We start from the raw sequence: 21,733 nt of genomic DNA on the forward strand, positions 1-21,733 counted from the left end.
CCCCCCCTAATATACTTTTCAAATACTAATTAGTCTAAATTACTTATTGAAAGAAATAAAGAATGCTTGAATACCTATAATCAATGCTAACACTTCTTAAATTGCTTACTCACCAACACACTATATTAAAAAATGTTAACACGACGACATTAATATGTCAACACAAATTCAGTTGACATAGTTATGTCTTTAGGTTGTTGTTAATATTTAAATCTCAACACAAAGAAATAGTTAGTCATTTAAATTTGTGTTAACATGTTAATATCATCGTGCTAACATTTCTAATATACTGCGTTGATGAGTTAATAACTTAGCAATAGATCGCACTCCCATCTAATGTGTGATTATTGTTAAATCTTCACAATGATGCCCAGTTCAATGATTTCCATCTCTCTGCTATAAAAACTTAAGCAGAGCAAAAGTCCAAGCTTACATAGATGTTTGGCCACTTTCAAACGAGAGAAAATGGAGCCATAATTTACACACACAAAAAATCAGAATAATTTATCCACATCTTTTTAGTACACTGTGATCAGAGAGATTTTCTGGTGTCCAAAGCTGATGCAGCAAAGTCAATATGAACCAGCAAACATGCATACACCTTCTGCTTCAACTCATCAATCCTTCCCAACATTTCCCCTTTCTCCAATCCCGAACCGCTCTTAACCTTATCCAGCCACTCATTAGCTTGTTTGAGCTGCGACAGTGTTAGAGCGATGTGGTTGTTTTGCTCAAGAACTCGAGCGGAGCTCTCTTTCCCCTTCTTCTCCTGCCCAACCAGGAACCCGAACTCAAGGGCTTTTTCGAGAAAATTCAAGAACCAAGACTGCGTCTCGTTTGTTAGTGTCCTCAGCAGCTCCTTCATCTCTTTTGAGTTGTCTATCTTCGACCATTCTTGCTTGTCAGCATTGCTGAGTTGTGATGAGATCCTCATGGTTTTAGGCGTGTTCGTGTTTATGTTCATGTTCTTGCCTGGCTTTCGGCTAGGCTTGTCCTTTTCTTGCAGTGCTGATGAGTCCGTGTCATGTGTTTGTGTTGTCGCATCTGCTTTTTCGATCATATTTTGCAGTGTGAAGAATCTTGATAGATGAAGATGTGGATTTTGGGGGGACGCGGATGAGTAGATATCGGCAAACATACTGCAACGTATATAAGTACGAAGATTAAAACGACGTTGTTTTGTTAATGGAACCGGGATTATTAGGCATTGGCCTAACTAACCTTAGGCATTTGGCAAGATTTGCTGCCAAATTTGCTTCTTTTTGAGCTTGTGCTGCTACTAGAGAAGCCAAGTGACCCTTTCTGAGCATTCCCTTGTCACAAAAACGACATCGTGTATACCCGATAAGTTACATGTGTTTTTACTAAATACGAGACTCGAGTATATATACGGACCTTCCCGGGCTTGACAAGGGTGGGTGGCAGATTGCACCATGAGATGGTTCCCTCGGTAGACTGTTGCTTCTTGTTGTTACCATTAACCAAAGAAATGGAGTTGATGATTTCTTGTTTGTTTGCTGTCAGAATCTTGGAATGTGTTTGTGATTTCTTTGTTGATCCCTCTGGACTAGTTACCCTTGTCTGTGACAAACTAAACCATTCAATACATAATTCCTAAAAGAAGTAACATTTTGTTTAGTCCGCGAACTTAGCCAAACTATCATTTTTGGTCCGTAACATTTGAAAATATTGTTTGAGGTCTGTCAACTTCGGCTTAATATCATTTGATCGACCTTTTCATTTTTTTTGGGAAAGATTTACCTTTGAGGCCATGAAGGACAATTTAGTCGATTTACTATATTTTCTTTAAATAAAATATTTAATTTCTTGCTTTTTTTTTCTTCTTCCTTCTTTCTGTTTTCATCTCAATTGTCCTTCTTCAAGTCGATTCCCTCACCAATTTGAAGAATTCAAAGCATCACACTGAGATGTGGGAATTGAATTGAAGAGGGACAATTGAGATGAGGAAGAAGAGAAAGAGAGAGAAATTAAATATTTTAATGAAGAAGAGAGAGTAAATAGATTAAATTGCCCTTATGTATCTCAAAAGCTATTTTTAAATGTCACTGACCAAAAATAATTGTTTGGCAAAGTTCGTGTACTAAAAAAAAATGTCCTCTCTTCCTAAAAATTGGTTTGAGAAAGTGGAAAGCTCACCTCAATGTTTGTGTGCTTAGTAGATCTGAAGGATGCATCTGTCTTAGCAACTCCAATTTCACTACTCTGATTCTCTTTCCCATCCAATTCCATCACTTGAGATTTGTGCTTCACCAAACCCTGCATATACCTTGAAGAAACTCCAGCCTTGTCCTCCTTAATCACAATCCTCTTCTTCCCACCACTCTCCTCCTCTTTAGGCGGTGGCTCAGCCTGAGCCACCGCCAACTTCTGGGAGCCCTCAAGGAGCTGCATCAGGTCCTTGGGGTTCCCAACAAATGGATGGCGGCCCGGCACCGGCCTGACCCCGACTAGGGTGGGCACGGGGGTGCCGGCCTCCATCCTGTCCACGTAAAAGAACTGCCCCAACTGCAGCTTGTTGTTGAGGATGAGGTCGGTGTCCGGCCTCGAGAGGGACACGTATGTCGAGTGGGAGGAGTCCGAGACCTTCACGAAGAAGCCGTCGTCCGGCCATAGCTCGGATCCCGAGATGGCCGGGACTATGCTGATCACCTGAAGCAGAGCGGACCGATACTCGCCCCTTACTTTGAGGTTGGAGTCTATGCTTTGGAGGAGCTTCATCAACACTCCTGGCACTAGAGATGCCATTTTCCTAACTCAGGCACAAAAATTGTTAACAAAATATCAACCTAATATATAACTTGAAAGCCAATATGGATTTTTTCAAGCCAAACTATTTGACTTATATTTGCAAAGATTCTTGCAAAAGATTGACAAAAATTTACCTGAATTAATCAGAAAAAGGGAATATTTGGTATGAACGTGGTGGAACTTGGAAGGCATGAACTAGGTGCATTACTTTACATGGGAGGCACGTAATGATTAACAACTTCCTCATGCCTTTGAAGCCAAGGGACAATCTTGTTCTATAACTAAGATTTGGGGTGTGAATTTACGATTTCGCCCCTCCCCTTTTGAGAGTTGAGATTTCCATATCAAGGAAGGGGGAGTGGCTTTATTGTAATAGGTGAGGGTAATTATAATATCTTAGTAGCCACGATATGATTGGATTTTGTTGTGTCACTCTTCTCTTCTGATTACTGTGGAAGAGACAAAATCAATTTAAAGTCAAATGCATGTATCATTTGTTTATCATCTTCTAAAGTTGTGGTATTTAGTATTTCATAGTATAACCTGGTTTAGGTGTACCCATCACCCATGCGTTATTTAATTTGGCATATTCTACACCTAATTGAATTATTTGTTGGGTATAAAGGCACCATTTTAGGCAAAATGATCAAACAAACATTATACTAGTAGAGTATGTTTTTATGTGAAATTAGGTGCTTTTTTTCGTGAAAGAATGATTCACCACTAATGATAACCACCCTCATGCGTTGGTTAGTTTTTAAGTTAGCCGGTAATCAAGCATCCAATAAAATTACATAATACTATCTTGTACACATTCCAAAATTAATTGAAGCATTTGCACGCTTAGTTGATTACTTGTATTCTAATTGGATCGCACCATAAAACATAATCTCATATCATGACACGAATTTTAATACAAAAATTGATAAAATAGAGAAAGAAAGATAATGTAGGTACAGTATGATAGACTAAAATGAAAAAATTGGACTGTTTTTTTTGTGATCGAGAGAGTATAACACTACAGAGGATATTGATTGTGAATTGTGATTCTTCTTCCTCTAAAGTGTGCAGCAGCAGTAGGTATTAACATCATACTTCATATTCCATTCTCCAAACTACCTTTTTACATTAGAATGCAGCAAAACAGAATTTGACTACAGAAAAAATAATGCTTTTACCTACCAAAAACACATACAGTTGTTCCACCAATTGGAACTATGAGTTCATCACATAACAATTTAAGTTCTACAAGATATGGCTAAAATCCGGACGAAGCCCGCAGAGTGTACCACGATACTTATCTTGTGCTGGTAGAGCTTAATGGAATAGCCATCTATGCCTTCAATGACAGGTGATGTTTGTACACTGGAGATGTTTTCAGAGCCAGGATTATCGAAGCTTCGAATCACTGCCCTTGCTCCGGAATGTTGATAATGAGAAAAACGATCTTGGAGCTGAAAAATCAGTAGCAAGACAGAGTTAACCAGGTATGTGCACCATTAGCATCAATCGATAGCACCACACCAAGAACAAGAAATGTGTGCGCGTCGAGTTGACCATGCAAAAGAAAGGCACATTTCCAGAAAGAAGATATCTAATAAAATCTACGAGTCTTGTAGCTACATGATCCGTGTGATAAGGTTAAACGCAAGACAATTTTTCATAATTTTACAAGTTCTTATTCTAAAAAATGTAGTCTAGTAAATTTCACCTTTGATGGTGCTTCCAGACATTTGATCTTCCCTGAGTTTGAAGTTGGCTGGAGGTCCTGGAATTGAATTCTCAGAAGATTGAACTGTGGAATAAAAAAGTGGTCATGGGTTAACAACAAACATTTATATGCACAAACCAGATCATTATGATTCATAAGCTGCGAAAAAAAGTACTACTAGAATACAAATTGAACAATTTAAGGGACTTCAAGAAAATTGCATCATCTAAACCAACCACAATGCAGAACCAATCTTTCCAATAATTCCAGCATAAGCAGAAATTGGCGAAACGCTCTATACCATAAGCAGACACTGGTGAAAATGATATTGATATGACTCGATGAACAAAAGTGATATTGAGTGGGTTTATGGATACAACCATAACATTGAGCCATAAAACTGAAGAATGTGGTTTGAGCTCAGACAAGCATTAGAACACTGAGAAAAAAAATTAATTAGCAATAACATAATGCTCTACCACTGGTTAAATTTTCATTCATAATATTTACCAATGCTATATGCAGAACTCGGCGTATGGAGGTAAAACTATGACATGAAGATATACATGCACATATATTGGCACTGCAAATCTCTGTGAACAGAAATAGAGATGTAAACATGAATGTACGAACATATATCTTAAATCACCTGATTCATTGAAATACTCGCAATCATTGAAGCCATCATCAGAAGTTTCAGCATGAGAAAATCCCATTCTCGACTTCCTCAGATCATCAGATGACCTATTGGCAGGATCTCTCCCATCTTCAGTATCGTCATCTCCTTCAGATGTGGTCGCAGAGATCCAGTCAACCAAGCTCTCTGAACCACGACTTTTCCTTCCAAACTTCAGTAATCGTTTGAAGCCACGTGTCACATCCTTGCGTGGAACATTGTTGGAGGAATGTGCAACCAACATGGGCTTTTGTGCAGTTCCCCATTTCTTCCTCATTCGAGCAGCATCAGTTTCTAATTGATTTGAGTGCAAATTCCAAGAGGCAGGACTTCCTCCTGGGGAGTCCACTGAAGGATCAATGTCAGACATCTCATGAGGGTATGAAAAGGGATGCTGAGAATGTAAATTCCATGACACAGGACTTTCCCCCGACCAATCTGGTACAGATTCAGCAGGGTGGAAGCTCGAAGCAATAGGCAGGTTAGAACCTAAAGCTTGGTCCACAAGAGAAAATGTTAAACCACCAGTACCATTTTCTGAACCCGAATTAACAGAATACTCTGGTTCCAGCCCTTCTTTTAGCTCCTCATTGTCAGAAACATTCTGAACTTCAGTCTTTAAGCTCTCAATTTCTTCCTCTCCTTCATCATCAACCGTACTTAAAAACTCCTCAGCTCCAGATTCCATGTCAAAATTGTCATCTTCATTGTGTATTTGGTCAGATACTCCCGAGGCCTTCTCACTAGCAATGCTCGATTGAGATACAAAGCTTTTGCGACTGCCCTTTTTAAGAAAAGGTCTGGTTACAACATTTTTCTGGATCTCCTCATTTAGTTTCGGTGTGGATACAATAACATCAGAATCCATGGAAGACATTTCTCTGAAATCACTTGGATTTGCAGAACTTTTCCTGAGGGACTGTAATCGACGTGACTTATCCTCCCTAACAGCCGCTTCGTCATTTGAGATTTTGCTGCGGGCATAGCTTCGAACTCGTGAACGTGTTGTTTTATTGGCTCCAGAAGGCTTGGTATTTTCTTTTCTCATTTCTGGAAAGTTTGGGACCGATTGTGCAAGTGGATTTTCCGGAGCCATTCTTCGCTTCCCATAACTAATGCTAGAATTTTTTGAAGCAGAACTTGTAACAGGAGCTGCAGTACGAGGAGTGGACAATGAACTTCTATTAATGGTTAAATGCCTTTTGCCCTGGGTACCTCTACCATCTCTAAAAGAGGCATCATTCAAACCCTTATTCTCATTAGGATTATTTTGCTCTGGAAGATCTAATGCTTCCTCATCGTTGTCACTGTCCCCAAAATCTAAGTGTTGCTGTCAAAAGGAAACTTTTATATAGTCGGTTAAAAATCAAGAGAAGGCTAACTCCAGTAAATGCTAAAATTAGAAAATAGAAGTAAGATGGTTGCATTCATTAGAGACATACATCTCTATAAGACAACTATAGATCTACCTGTTCCCTTTTCATAATAGACCTGCTATTATATGATCTGATTCTCTCAACACGTCGATGAGCACTTGATACATGATCTTGATTGTCTACAGATCCAGAAAACTTAGCTTTCATCTCTGATCTATTCCTCTCAATGCTATCCTGCATGGATTTCAATCTGGCTTCTTTCTCTTCCCTGTTGGCACTCCAATCTTCCCTCAGCTTTGCATCCCTCTTTTGCATATATCTATCATAGAGCTTCCCTCGGGAGCTATCTGTAACACTGAGATCAGAAAACTGTGTATTCATAGCATCACTGTCGTACTGGCTATCGACAGCTTTCATGGGGGAGGCAGTATCAAACTTGGTTGAGTTCTTAGAAATCCTACTGGGTTGAGCTGACTGGTAGTTGTCATCTACTATTGGTTTTGTGTAGTGTGAACTACTTGATGGTTCATGTGGCGTTTCCATTAACCTTCCTTTACGGGCAGAGTTGGATTGGTCTCCAGGGAGTCGCAATTTATGCTCAGCAAACATTTTTTCAAGCTCACTTGCTTTTATCTTCAAGTCGTCAAGTTCCTGATTACCCTTTGCCTGCCTCACTCTCTGAGCTTGGCTTGTGGGCGTTGAGAAAGAATCAGAACCGTCCTGAGCCTCTACTGTTACTTGACCAGAAAACTGTATCCTACTGTTCCCACTAGAACTAGCATCAACTCGTTGAATTCGTGTCCTCTTATTCAGCTCAGCAGTCAAAACTTGTCTATTGAACTTTGATCTCTGAGGCCCAGAATCTTCAAGGTTTGACACATGACTATCTGATACTTTCTCAGATATGTGGGATTCTTTCTTCCCAGCAACTTCAGTTTTCGCCAAAGGTGTTACCTCACGGGATGCCTTCTCTAACATGCGGGTTTCTTTCTTTTCAGCTGCTTCAGTTTCCCTAACAGACCTCACCTCTTGCTGAGCAGATGAAGAATCCCCTTCAATCCCTTTATAACGGGAAGCAAAGGCCTGCAAGATTCTTGAGCCGGCACCACCATCTACTACCCCGGTTCCAGTAGCGCTCTTTTGAGCAGATTTCACCTTAACTTCCATACCAGACTCATCCCTTAATTCAGAACTTTCACTTTGTTCCGAACCTTCACTCTGCTGACCAGATTTTATCTGCATATGCCTAATATGAGACGAAGACAAAACCTGATCCTTGAATCCAGTCATCTGTGTCTTGCCGCCACTAAACACTTCAGCCTTCCCTTGATTCCCAAATCCAGTTAACCCCTTGTCTCTACCTATATCCTGTGTTTTAAAATCATCCTCGGATTTTTCTTGGTTCTCAACCCTGTTTATAAACGACCTTGACTGGGTCTTCCCACGTTGCTGATCTTTCAAAACACCACTTTCACTAGATCCCAAATTGAAATTTTTATTGTTAGACTCAATCAACCGCTCAGAAGTAGAAAAGGAAACACCTTTGGTTCCGCCGTCCCCGACCCCACCAGAGCTAGGCAAAACCTTCATATCCGGCTTAGCAGCAGATGATACCTCTGCATTGTTATCAATCAAAGTTGAAAATTTAAATTCCAAAGAAGCCGGTGCAGGCGGCGCCGTGTTACAGGCAGGGCTATCGACATCCTTCTTCTCAGAACTCAAATCAAGGCTAATGCTCATATCACTAGCGCCGCTCCACCTTCTAAACACCGCCTTCTCTGAAACGTCTGATGACAACCTCCGCAGCTCGACGGGCTTCCCGCCAGAATTTTCTTTCTGCTTACTCTCAAACATGTTGATTCGGTCCTGCACACTGAGGCGCCTCGATGGCTGACTCGCTTGAATCGACTGGACCTGATCGGGGGTCGACGTCTCATCCTTGGATTCTTTTTCTGCAGCAGCACCATTGCTCGTCTTTTTTCCTGCTTCACTCTCGACACTGGACTCTCTGCTGAAAGCGCGACGTACTGGTAGATCAGGCGGTTGAGACAATGCATGTTCATGGCGCGGCTGCGGAGAAGGTGGCACATCGTCGTCGATTGACATGTCGGAGCCGTACGAGGCGCGAGAGTCGGACACAGATGTCCATGGGTGTGTAAGTTCGGGGCGTCTTTCGTTCAGCAATTTGAACTTGCAACATGCTTCACTGAAAATACACACATGATCCTCATTATTTTATATAGAACCGAATGAGGAATGCCCAGATTTAGGGCCCAATGTGGGTAAATTTTACTAATATGTATCTTTTGGGAAGCCATCTTAAAATTTGGTAGGAACATATCTTTTAAACATTTTTTATTAAAATAAAACAATTGTTTCTTATTTTGATAAACAAACATAAAACCCCAAAATATGTTTAGACCTGCTTTTTATTACAGAGGATTCCTTTATAATTATAAACTGTGTTCGTCTCTTCTCTAACCTAATGCAACTGAGTATATTGATGATTTCATTTTATAAGCACACACGTAGACATAGAGAAGTGCCTGCATGTTTCAGGAGTCCTTACTTTAGGCGACGGGCACCAAAGCTATCGGCAAAGTTGTGAAGTTCTGAGACTGTGTGAATGGTGAAGCCAGCAGCAGCAGCGCGAGCACAGGCGTTCGAGAGGTCCTGACGGGCTGCAACGAGCCTCACGTCGATAGCTCTCAGAAGCTCCTTCCTGCATTCATGACAATAATGAATATATAAGTTGAGGTAGGGAGAGAGGAAAGAGAGCACAAACTAAGAAGCTACACCAAACATTAAGTTATATCCAGTTCTGCAGCAGATAAGGAGTAAACGATTTCATTTTCCTCAATAAACTATGCTGGAACTCGAGTAATATAATATATCATCATCATAAATTCATACAGGTACAGATGTAATAAACCAACAGTGAAGGAGTTAGGAGCTCATACTTTGTGGCATCATCTCCAGCTGTCGCCCCAGAGCCACCTCCACCTGTACACGATAGATCCAATGAGTAACGGGGTGATCATCATTATATATTATAACATCAGCGAGAATATGATAATATACACAAGGCAAAACAGGTGAAAGAATTTCCCCTGCCAAGAAAATGTTCCAACTGCCCCTAACATCTTATGATTGGTAAGAAGATCATAGGTAATGTCATGCAATGAAATTAAAGTACAATCTATATCAAATGTCGGTACACGACATTGCTGGCATGGCTACCATTTACAGAGGATGTTAGTAACTGCAAAAGCTTCATTCATTTTCAAGCCTACTACATTGGTTGAGCAGTGGTTTAAAACTTTATACAAAGAACTTTCTTCAGTTATAGTGTTGTGTAGAGATGCGACAACACAAGCTGTTTGATTTTCTTTATCTATCATCTTAGTTTCTTCAGGTTGGGCAACCACAGGATATGTGGTGGTAAATTCTTCTTATACTAGAAGGCTTGCTTGTTTTTTAGATCAATCATTCAATAGATACGAGGATTCCCTTGAAGATGATGAACACAGGTGAATAAAAGCAAAATCTCATCTCAGTGTATAGCTGCTAATGAGTCACAGACTCACAGCAAACCAACAGCACAAGCTCTTCCATTAATCATGAGAAGAGTAAGCTTTATTTTCTTTCTAGTTTCTCGAGATCGTTAACTAAACCAAATAGCTATTGGGAGAAAATTGTACATCGAAAATCGTCTAGCACAACATGACTTAGAGCTAATTTATTGTAGATAGCTATGGAGTCATACTGGTAACTTTGGTCAGGCCATCTAATTTTTTTGATTATGCAGAATGTATATTATTTAAAGATTCTTCTTTCCATCTCCTTTTATTTCGTCATATTTCAAATAAGAAAAGGAGAAAAAAGAAACAAATACAACATGCAAGTTACTAGCAACCTTATGATGCATTTTCATAGAAATAGAGAATATATCAAGTAATAGGAAACCATACCAGAAAGTTGATCTACTGCTCCCTGAAATCGGTAAGAACGCTAATTAGACAAAATTCTTCCACAGAATTGCCAGTTAAGACTTCAGCTACAAAAATAAATAACCTGTGAATAAATCCTTCGAGCGGCTTCCAGCTGTGACATCTCAGCATCCAAGGTATTGACCAGTTCCAAAACTTCAGGTGTGCTCACAAATCTCACAAACCTAGATATTAAAATTGTTAAGCGTGGACATTAGATTTAGTGCTGCATGCATAACAAGAGTACTAGCAAGTTGCAAATCACACTACCTCTCTAGTGTACCCTTGGTGAACCATGTTTCAGCATTCTTATGGCGGCCGACTTCAAGCTTAACTGACTGTGAAGCAGAGGCAACTTGTTCCTCCACAATCTGTAAATGTGAAACGAATGGTTTAAGCAATCCTGAGGCTAGTTTCTCTGTGCTCCCATCACTCGAAACAAACAATTCGCATCTGGCCAAAAGGATATCATAGTGAATAACAAACATCAGGAAATGGTCAAATCATCACGAAAATCGTTAAGCATATCTAACCGTGAGCACTTTGGAGATAGCTGTAATACAGCATAATCAAGAGGGGTGTCTGACTTCATCTTTACCATACTAGTGAACGGTTATGTTTTCTTGGTCTCTTTCACATATGCGGTTGCATTGCCAAAAATCTCAACATAAACCACAATGTATCTACTATTTTTAGTTCCAAGCTATAGTATCCTGTATCCCGAGTGAAAAAAGGTTAATTTAAAAGGATAAGATCGATTATAAGAAAGCCCCAATGCATTAATTAAGATAATTGAGATTAAAAATCATGCCCAAATGCATTAATGTAGATGAATTCAAATCCAACTCACAATGCACTTCCGTAAATATTCATACACTGAGATTAGAGTAAGAAAACCAATAAGATGAGAGCTAACGAGTAAGATCTTAATTCAAAATCCAATCTTTAACCAAAAACTTACACTCCATTCAATTAGATCTGAATAAACCCAGAAATAATAAAGTAAATAACCTTATCAATCAACTACTCCCTAAACACAGATTCAGCTCAAAATCGAACCTTGAAGCAACAAAACTGACAAACCTAGAAAATCCGATTCTGCTGAAACCAACTAAACACGAAACGAATTGAGCAAAATCCGGAGCTGACCTCAACAATGCCAATGCGGAGATCTTGAGTTCGGTAAGCCGATCGTCGGATGCAAAATCAACACCCCCACGAAATCGAAATGTGATTCGAATTTCAAAAGAAATGCAAGGGTTTCGGGCTTTTACAGTTCAAAATGCTGATTAAAAGAAGAAAGAAAGCTACAAAAGGGACTTAGGTTTCACTCCTTTGTGGAGTGTGTGTGAATTTGATGTCTCTTTCTTCCTGTTTCTCCTCTACCTGTCTCTCCGTAACGCAAAAAAAAAAAACTGTGTATAGAGAGAGACAGGAGTTCAGTGCTGTACAGATTGTGTTTCAATTTTCAAACAACAAAAATAAAATCTTTTTTATCTTCTTCTCTATTTTGAAATTAAACACTTTCCATATTTGCTCTGTGAAGAAATGTTTTTTAACTGCGGATGTAAACAAAGGACTCAGTCTTTAGTCTTTACTGTAGAGTGAAGAATATGTATTTCTACAAAATCATAAAATATCCAAATTATGCTTAGGCTATCCGTAACTCTGTCTCTTATCCGTCTCTTAACCGTCTCATCTCTTTACTATTAATTGGCCACACTGTACTTTTCATCTCATCTATTAACTAAGAGACAACACCTACATCCCTCCATCTCTTAACCATCTCATCCCTTAACTATTCATTCAATTTCATTTTTTATTTTTATTTCCAACAAATTCAATTAATATTCCATTGAAATATTAAATTAATACTAATAATTCATTAAATCATTAAAAACCACAAAAATTTCAACATCCGAAAATATGAAAAATACATAATTGAAATCCTATGGAATATTTTTAATTTTAATTTTAATTTTTTAATTTTCGAGTTTTATCACAATATTGAAAAATACAAAATTAAAAATTACAATATTTTAATTTATTTTATTTTCGAATTTTCCCAATTTTAAAAAAAAAACAAAAAAAAACACATTTTAAACGGATATAAACGACGCCCACTCGCGGGCCGGCGAGTGGGCGTCACGCACGAACCGGAGCACGCCACGTCGCCAAGGCGCGTGCGAGCTATCTCGAGGCCGACCTCTTCCGCGCGCGACACGCGACGAGATGTCCCATCTCGTCGAGACGAGATGGAGGCCGCATCGCCGTCTCGATGCGGTCTCATCTCTTCGAGACGAGATAGAGCCCGCATCGAGACGCGATGCGGATGCTCTTACACCTCTTACCTCTATATTTCCTCTTTTTTATACTTTACTCCACAATTTAAAATAGAGACGTCACCACTCACCAATACACGAAAGTATGAATTAATTAATATGATAAACTTTCAATATAATTCACAATTCAAATAGAGTTAACCCTAAATCTGACGAATATTCAGCTATTGTAAAAAGAGGGAACATCTTTTTTGGTCCACAAACTTTGTCACAATATCATTTTAGGTCCGTGAACTTTGATAATATCATTTGAGGTCCGCCAACTATGAGTTAATATCATTCGAAGTACTTTTTTACTATTTCCAAGATTTTATGGACGAAAATACCCTCAATACCTTGAATGGTACATATTTTTAATTAACTTATCGCATACTCATATTTTTCGATAATTTTTCTAAATATAATTTGGCCTTCAATATTATCACTTAATTTTGTGACATGCAAGAAAAGTTTATTCAACATTTTATAATTAAAGAATTTTAAAAATATTTTTGAGGTAGGGATACATGTAAAATACCAAGGTCACGGTCAATAGACGATACTTGAATGTTGATATATTATTTAAAAATAATATCAATATATTAATATTCAAGTATCGTTTATTGACTGTGAAATTAATTTTTACGAGTATTCACATCTTAAAAATATTTTAAAATTCTTTAATTACAGTTGAAGAAGGAACTTTTCTTGCATGTCACAAAAGTGATATTATTGAAGGTTAAATCATATTTATAAAATTCGTCAAAAATATATAGTACAGATATTTATAAAAAATATGAGTATGTGATAAAGTTTATTAAAATACCCTGCAAGGTATTGAGGGTATTTTCGTCCAGAAAAACTTGGAAATAGTAAAAAAGTACTTCAAATGATATTAACTCATAGTTGACGAACCTAAAATGATATTTTCAAAGTTCATGGACCTAAAATGATACTTTGACAAAGTTCGTGGACCAAAAAAGATGTTCCCTCTTGTAAAAATATAAAAATGCAACTATTGTATAGTTCCATCTTGACAATTGATTTGAAACTCCAATTTTAATTTTGATCAATGCATAACAATAAAAAACTAAAATTAAATTAAATAAATCCTTCGGTTTATATTTAACACATGCATTAGTTTTTAGGATGTTGTGGAGACACACAGCTAATTGTTAGTGCTAATATTGTAATATACGTATTTAAAATTTTAATATGTTTAAAAAATTAATAAAAATTTCCTCTGTCTCATTAATAGTAGTAGTACTTAGTAACATATTTTTCTTTTTAAATTATTCCACTAAAAGTCACATTTTCTAAAATAGGAATAACGTATCTCTACTTTATTCATCTTCTACTTTATTTTCTCAACATAACTTATAGAATAACAATACATAAAATCTCGTATCGAAAAGCAAATGTTTCACAGTTAGCGGGACAAAGAGACTATTATTACATGGATTTAGAAATATAAAAATATAAATTTATTTCTATTGTTTATTTATTTATAATTTTCGTAAGGATGCACATAATAACTACTTTTACAAAATTGTTACAACGTCAATCATATTTTGTCTTCACCGAATATTAAAGACCTACTATAAAAGTATATAATATATCACCACAATATAATCATAGACTCATAACACTCTAATCAATATGATACAAGTCTTAAACCTTAAACACTGAACAACTTCTTTATAAGATAACTTCAAGTTCAAATAATGAAACTAATAGTAACAAACTTATAATGAAATTGATTTTTTAATTATACCGGATCATATAATTGTTTTAAAATTTCCGAATTCCTTATAATTAAATACAAATAAAATTGTAATGAACTTTGCATTTTTTTATAATACTTGGTGTTAAGTATTTAAAATTAGTTTAGTATATAATACAAACCATATATTCATGTCATAACTCTAAATATATGCAAAACACAAAATACTTGTCAGTCTATTGAATCTTGTGATCAAATAGTTAAATTAATGTCACGTATCATCTAATAATGTAGTTTTTTATATAATAATATACCTCGGCTATTATTATAATAACCGTCCAATCCAAAGACTACTATTTGTGATATGTTTTACATTAGGATCTTAAGTAAAGACCCTAATCCACCTCATATACATATATTATTAACTAATCATATGTTTTTATATATTTTTTATTGGTCTCCACCGGCAAAAAGTGCCCCCAAAGTTTAATATGTGACGTGCATATTCAAACAGTCAATACACAACCACTAACGCGGTTTATCATAAATTTTTTTAATAGATTGTGATTTCATTATAATATAGTACTATGTTTTAGTATTATTTTCATGATGTGTCTTTTTTTTTCAATGATCATACATGAGATATTCAATATTTTTTTCATTTTTTCTATCATTTTCAAAAGAGTGAATCATGTAAATGGTATTTGAACTTTAAAGTTTGTACATTCGTATTTTCTAGACTAGTGTTATCACCCGTGCTATGCACAGGACAAATGATTTTCAAATAATAAAGATATATTAACAGCTAAATATATCTATACATATATAAAAGGCGAGTTTTGGCCTCACTTTAAATTTTTATAAGTTATGGGCATGCATTTGAATATTTGATAGAGATTGTAGGCAAGTTTGTAAATTATCTATAAAATATGTAGGAGCATGACTTTGAAGCATAAGATGAACCGAAAGGGGGGTGAAAAATGAAAATCTACAATTATTTTTGGAATGAATCAACGTATATTGGATTTATTATTTCATTTAATTAGTATTTGAATTTGAATTGCCGTTATTGTGTGCAAATAATTAAGTTTATAAATACAATTCTCAATACCTTTAAATACTATATGACATTAAATTTTTGACTAACTTTTAATACCTCATGCGTAGTATCTATACATGATTTCAGCCTTTAAAGATATGTCTTCAGTTACAAAAACTCAATGAATTATCAGCCATTTCCCCTTCCCACAAACTCACGCCATTTATTTTGCTTGCAACTTCTTTCTCCCTATAAATTTTCATGGCTTTCTCACTTACAAATACAATAACGAAACAAACAATCCGTTTACCAGCAATATAGCATTTGCACTTCCCCAATCAATCTTGGTTAGTCATTCGTTTCTGATGTTCTGTTCATCGCAATTATTATTCATCAATTTGAATCTATTGTTCTGCTTCTGCTTCTGTAATCATTTTTGTTTGATGATTCTTGACCCAAAGTTGTTGGAATTGTATTGTTGTTGTTTCTCATTGTGAGTATGTTATATAGATTCATCACTTAGAATTTCGAAAAAAATAAGGATGCTTTTGAATATTTTGTTGTGGTTTTAATGAGACAACTAAATATTTTTGGCAAATAAGTCAGCCAATACATGCGTTATGGTATTTTGTCATGTTTGCAACTATATTTTAAGTAGTAAAAGTTCACTATTTCCGCTCATACTTGCAGGAAATATGTCAAAAAATGGTGCTGTTGTTGGAGAAGGAGAGTCAGTTTTGCGTGATGATATTTCATTGTGAAGACAATTGTGTTTCATATTTTCTACTTTTTGTAGAACTGTATGCATTAATTCGCGTTTTATTATTTAGAGAATTTCGATTTCTAGGTCGAAATTTAAGATTGGTTTAGCTACCTCTGTTTGATTTATTTAATAAATTATATGGACTTGGTCTAATAATTTTAATGAATTTTAATTAGTACTTATTTGTAACCCATGAATGTTTGCTTCATGTAATTATTAGTGTTATTAACTAGCTAATCCCTTATTGACTAATGAATTTAATTGATTTTATGTAAATAAAATCATACCTGATATATATGATAAAATTCAATAAAATAATAATTGGATTGACATTTCAAATATAACAAAATTAAAATAAACTCTTAATATGAGTAGATATATAATACAGAGTATATTTAATTTGTAAATATAATAACAATAATCAAATTTATAATAATAATTAATTTATATAAATTATTGATACATTGTTATGATATTATAGTCTATAATAGAAAAATCAGAAACATAGAAAAATAAGTGAATAGAGAAAAAATTTTGAGTTTGAGATTGGTCTAATGGTTGAAGTAAAATTGTTTTATAAGTATGATATGTATTATAAATTGGTTTTAGATTTGGTGTAAATGGTGAGTTGATATGACTCTATAAGGGATAAACAAGGTTTGAGAGTTTGTAAATGATATAGCTCATGGAAGCTTTTGAAGTCGTTATTACCTAACTAAAATGTATTCTGCATACCTCGATTTTTTAAATATGTAAATTTGAATTATAAGTTATTACACCTTAGTCATGCTTCGTTTATTTATATTTACGATTTTAATTTTCATATAATGATATAATCTATTATTTCGTGAAATTATTTCACAGTATAAAATTAGTACGAAGAAAATAAAATGAGTCGTGCATCGCCCGGGTGTGATACTAGCTTATATAATGCACTAGATTTTAGTGTTTGGTAGAAATTGTTTATAAAATTGCCGAGGCTCTCAAAAAGATTGCTAGAAACAAATTCTATTTACTATGTCATTGGGTTGTACATTTAGGATTGAATAAGGAGAGTTTAGGAGGTATTTAGGAAAATGTCATTTTATATGTGAAGTGGGATAAATATTTTTGTAACCAACATAAAAGAAGATTATCACGTTAGAATTGTGAAACCAATAATAAATTATAATCTATAAATATATAAATGGGGAGTTATGGGAGTTTTTGTATAACTATTTTATGAAAAGGATGTAAATGCAATAAAGAATTAAATTGATTAATTAATTACAAGATCATATACTATATAATTGGACGGTTATCTATTTAACAAGCTATTTTCACTATAGTAAATATTACTACCCCATAAAACATAGCATATCGTACATGCATGATAATTTATTAGTTTTGGATATATATTTAAATATTTAGAACTTTTGGGAAAATATAGATATTTGTAGAACCTAATGAATATCATGAACTAATGTAGGCTATAAACATAGTCAAAGAATTGATTATCATAAATTAAAGGCTAAGGTGCGTTACACTCCCGGTTGTGCGTTTGTGTATACATATATTTATAGATAATCCTGTATGTAAATATTGACGAGGCCTTTTTCCATCCCAAAATTGATGCCATTTATTATTTGTTTGAAAATTAATGCTATATTTTAATAGATTTAATGAAAAATTGTAACTTTTCTCACACCATGCCACGTTACCTTCATAAGCGCTACAATAAAATGAACTAGACTCTTTCAATTAAATACTCCATATAAAAGTTATACTCACTCTTATTAGTAACGTATATATTTATATACATTAAAAATAATTAAATTTCAATCATTATGTTATTACGTTAAATATAATAAAAAAATTAAATTTATTATAAATGGAGGGTGTGAAACGTTCTTTTTCTTGAACTATAAATATCTACACAGATGCTATACTTCCACTCACTCACTATTTTCTATTTCTATGGGATTTGTCCCTAGATTTCAAATAGAGTATTCTATATTCTTTAGTTTCATCTTTCAATAAGCTTTATTTGATAGTCTTCTGTACATATGATTGGATAGATTTGATTAACTCTCATTTTCTATATATTGCAGGAATTATGTACACTACATAAAATTGTTTACGCATGAGGCGCTAAAGGCAATTGTTTACGCATGAAATTAAAATCTTTTTATGTAAGTATGAGATTTGTAGTTTATTTTGAGAACTGAGATATCAATATTTTAGTATTTATTTCAACTATAGATCTAAATATTAATATAATATGTCTTCTGAGGTAATAAAAGTTGATATCGAATTGTATGAAGCAGGATTGAGGCGGAAGCTGAAACAGAAGTAGATTGCAGAAGAATGGAACATATGAGTGAAGAAGAAGATGTAACATTTTATTTATATTTGGTTAAGTTTCTTTTATTTAATTAATTTGTAACTATTTTTAGGCTTGAGATTAGAGCTAAGTGTTAGGATTAGCTTTGGAACATGGACAGTTGTTATAAGCAATATATCTTTTTTCCAAATCATGAGAGATTGTGTGAATTGTTTTTGTAAATTTTAATTTGTATCTATGAGGTTGATTGAACTTGTGATTCCTTGCTTACATTTTTTTTCCCCAAAACTTATGAACTAATATGTTATTGTCATCATATAAACTTTTTTTTATGTCCCACATACTTAACTAATCCATCTTTCTATTTTAGTGACTCCTTATTATTGACGATTATTAGTTATTTTTTTTGTGTGAATGGTATTCAACTGTATATGTTCTATCAATAAAATATAAAATTGTGATTATTGTTTTGTGGAAGAGATAAAGAAAATTGTCATTGGAAGCTTTGCATAATTTTATAAATAATGCAAATTCCATACAATTATCTTAAATCTATGTATGCGCTTGGTTATTTGAATTGGTTTTCACATTTGTGATTTTTAATTTTTAGATAAACTATAGTTGTATTTGATTTTAAGTAATTAATTGAAAATATGAATTTGTTTTTGATAAAATTAAATTAATCCGTGCATCGCACGGGGCGTGATACTAGTTAAAATAAAAAGTTGAGTGGAGAATGAATATAATAAGACAAAAGATAAAGTGGAAATATGTTTGCATTTCAGAAAATGTAATAAGACATTAAAAAAATACGTGTTAAGTTGAATAAAGGAAGCATATGGTTGAATAAAGGAAGCATATGGTATATAACACTTTATTAGATGTATTTATATCCTTGCACTATATATTCAGAAAACACAAAAGTAAAATAAATACTATATAAATTTGATCATGATAACATAGTACTCCCTTCGTTCACTATAAGCGATTAACATATTTTTGAGGGGCATCCCACTAAAAATGATCTATTTTCCTTATTAGCATCCTGGCTACGCATGAACTAAAGAATGTGTTAACTTTTACTAAAAGGGTAAATGACTTCACTATTATGTAATGTACCAAAATCGCAAAATGACTCAACTACTATGGAACGGATGAAGTAGTTTTATATTCAATAAAATGTGAGTGTTAATGAGTTAGTGAAATGTGAGGTCTCCTTACAAAAAATGGTAAAAGTAAAAGGTGATAAATTTTTAGGGACGAACAAAATGAGAATAAGTGACAATTTTCATGAATATGGACAGTAATAGTATTTTTTTTCTTAATTTTAGTAATTCAAGAGATTTGGTCTCTTTAAAGAATTTTCATAAGTTAATTTACGAAAAATATAAACACAATTCGCAAACAATTGATTATGTATTAATAACGAAATAATTTTAGTTCCAAGTATTAATTATTTTGAATTTACGTTAGATAAATTATTTGTATCAATTATTTGCAAACAATTGATTAAGTTTCAACTATATATGCATCTTTCAATAAAATTTAGAAGGACCACTTTTATAGTATAAAGCTACTCGACTACAACATCCTCCAATTTTTATTTATTTTTAGATAGAAAACCTCCAACTTTATTATCGAATTCATCAAGTTAAAGATTCATTTTACTATATAACAATTTTCATTAAGTATACCTATATTTTTAAATTAAAAGTCTAATAAAAGGCAAAATAATAATATACAAATTTAATTACAAAAGAGGATTTAAATTAAAAAAATTTGTACAAAGTCTTAATTTTTATAAATTAATAGTCCAAATTACTAAAACCTAATGTTTAAAACTAAAATATAATGATAGAGCCATAACACCCAATTCGGAACTCTAAATTTTTATAAATTTTCAATCATAAAATTCAACACAAATAAAGCCTAAATAATACACATTCATAGACTAAAATACCAAAACAATTAAAATCCAAATAATACACTCCTTGTACTAAAATCCCAACACAAATAAACCCAATTAACAGTATTCCATAACTTAAAATTCCCTGCAAACCCTACATGAAAAAGCGGCGCCTCCCTCTTCCTCTTCCCCAAATCGGCACTGCACTCTCACTCTCCATCTCCATCTCCATCTCCATCTCTCTCTCAATCGGCGGATCGCCACCACGCCGGCAAGCCATCAGCCTGCATCGCCGCCACACCTCCCGCTCTGCGTCGCCGCTCCTCCATCGCCCTTCCTCTGCCGGTCTCTTTGTCCGTACTCCGTCAGAAAATGACGTCCGGAGATGAGGGAATGGAAGGAGTTGTGATTTAGGGTGTATTGTAGAGCGGCAGCTGATTCTCCCAACACCCACTCCGCCGGTCTGCTCGCCCGGAGAAGACAACCGAGGACGCGGCTGTCTCGGAGTTTCAACCGTGATGACCACTAAATACTCCCGCCCCCGCATTGAGATCTTCATTTTCTCAATCATATTCTCTCCGCTATTATTTGTTTGTTAGGGAGATTTATAATATTGAACAAAAACGGATAATCTGAAAGTCGTGATAAATCACTTTCAGATCAAATCAATTTCGGTGGTTCTACCAAAATATTTGACCGGATACAATTCAGAGAAATCAGAACTTTAATATGTTGATATCTGAGAAAAGAATGTTGAACCAAAAAGAATTGATCAGATTTAACAAGATGAACCAGTGCATTTGTTGATGGGAAAAAACCGAAAATAACTAATTTTCAAAAGGTTTTTGAAATTGCAAACTAGTCCTTTGACTTTCAGAAATTACATTTTCGAATGAATTTCTTATACAACAACTTCGTTGGAAATAAAAAAATTCCAAGCTGACCCCCAGCCAGGGGCTGCCGCCCCTTGGATCCCGCTACCCGGGGGCGCTGTCCCCGGACCCCAGTCCATCATGATGAATTCAAATAAACGTGCACTCCGCACTTCCATACTTATAAGATGTATCATTATGATAATACTGATCAATCAAGTTAACCCAATTACACTAAAAAAATCCAACATTATTGTGTGAAAAA

General features: G+C 34.7%; 2 protein-coding genes and 1 long non-coding RNA gene across 4 annotated transcripts; 1 reads left to right on the forward strand and 2 right to left on the reverse strand.

Moving 5' to 3' along the window:
• Positions 1-334: 334 nt before the first annotated feature.
• Positions 335-3,012, reverse strand: LOC125187238. Its single transcript, XM_048083791.1, has 5 exons — positions 2,904-3,012; positions 2,158-2,770; positions 1,396-1,581; positions 1,222-1,313; positions 335-1,139 (listed from the first exon to the last, which is right to left on the reverse strand). Exons 2-5 carry the CDS (start codon positions 2,764-2,766, stop codon positions 533-535), a joined length of 1,494 nt encoding a protein of 497 aa, XP_047939748.1. The 5' UTR covers positions 2,767-2,770; positions 2,904-3,012; the 3' UTR covers positions 335-532.
• A 718-nt stretch (positions 3,013-3,730) lies between these two features.
• Positions 3,731-11,927, reverse strand: LOC125188748. 2 transcript variants are annotated; one of them, XM_048085778.1, is made up of 11 exons: positions 11,671-11,927; positions 11,055-11,234; positions 10,792-10,974; positions 10,607-10,706; positions 10,504-10,525; positions 9,493-9,535; positions 9,102-9,254; positions 6,626-8,738; positions 5,130-6,486; positions 4,481-4,564; positions 3,731-4,223 (listed from the first exon to the last, which is right to left on the reverse strand). In XM_048085778.1, exons 2-11 carry the CDS (start codon positions 11,120-11,122, stop codon positions 4,159-4,161), a joined length of 4,188 nt encoding a protein of 1,395 aa, XP_047941735.1. In that variant the 5' UTR covers positions 11,123-11,234; positions 11,671-11,927; the 3' UTR covers positions 3,731-4,158. The 2 variants fall into 2 exon arrangements, with proteins under 2 accessions (XP_047941735.1, XP_047941737.1); XM_048085780.1 differs by having other exon boundaries at positions 11,605-11,927.
• A 3,884-nt stretch (positions 11,928-15,811) lies between these two features.
• LOC125186909 lies at positions 15,812-16,473 on the forward strand. Its single transcript, XR_007170530.1, has 2 exons — positions 15,812-15,951; positions 16,295-16,473. It is a non-coding gene; the product is annotated as an uncharacterized LOC125186909 (long non-coding RNA).
• Positions 16,474-21,733: the final 5,260 nt, after the last annotated feature.

This window comes from Salvia hispanica, chromosome 5 (assembly GCF_023119035.1).
Source record: "Salvia hispanica cultivar TCC Black 2014 chromosome 5, UniMelb_Shisp_WGS_1.0, whole genome shotgun sequence".
Classification (NCBI taxonomy): Eukaryota; Viridiplantae; Streptophyta; class Magnoliopsida; order Lamiales; family Lamiaceae; genus Salvia; species Salvia hispanica.

What these genes read in the sequence shown, in the direction of transcription:
- LOC125187238 (XM_048083791.1), bottom strand. Translation starts at nt 2,766, where the DNA reads ATGGCATCTCTAGTGCCAGGAGTGTTGATGAAGCTCCTCCAAAGCATA. An exon ending in CCCTTGTCAAGCCCGGGAAG is followed by an intron (nt 1,314 to 1,395) that starts GTCCGTATATAT and finishes TTTTGTGACAAG; the next exon opens with GGAATGCTCAGAAAGGGTCA. An exon ending in AATCTTGCCAAATGCCTAAG is followed by an intron (nt 1,140 to 1,221) that starts GTTAGTTAGGCC and finishes TATACGTTGCAG; the next exon opens with TATGTTTGCCGATATCTACT.
- LOC125188748 (XM_048085778.1), bottom strand. Translation starts at nt 11,122, where the DNA reads ATGGTAAAGATGAAGTCAGACACCCCTCTTGATTATGCTGTATTACAG. An exon ending in CTCGAAGGATTTATTCACAG is followed by an intron (nt 10,526 to 10,606) that starts GTTATTTATTTT and finishes TACCGATTTCAG; the next exon opens with GGAGCAGTAGATCAACTTTC. An exon ending in AGCAGTAGATCAACTTTCTG is followed by an intron (nt 9,536 to 10,503) that starts GTATGGTTTCCT and finishes TATCGTGTACAG; the next exon opens with GTGGAGGTGGCTCTGGGGCG.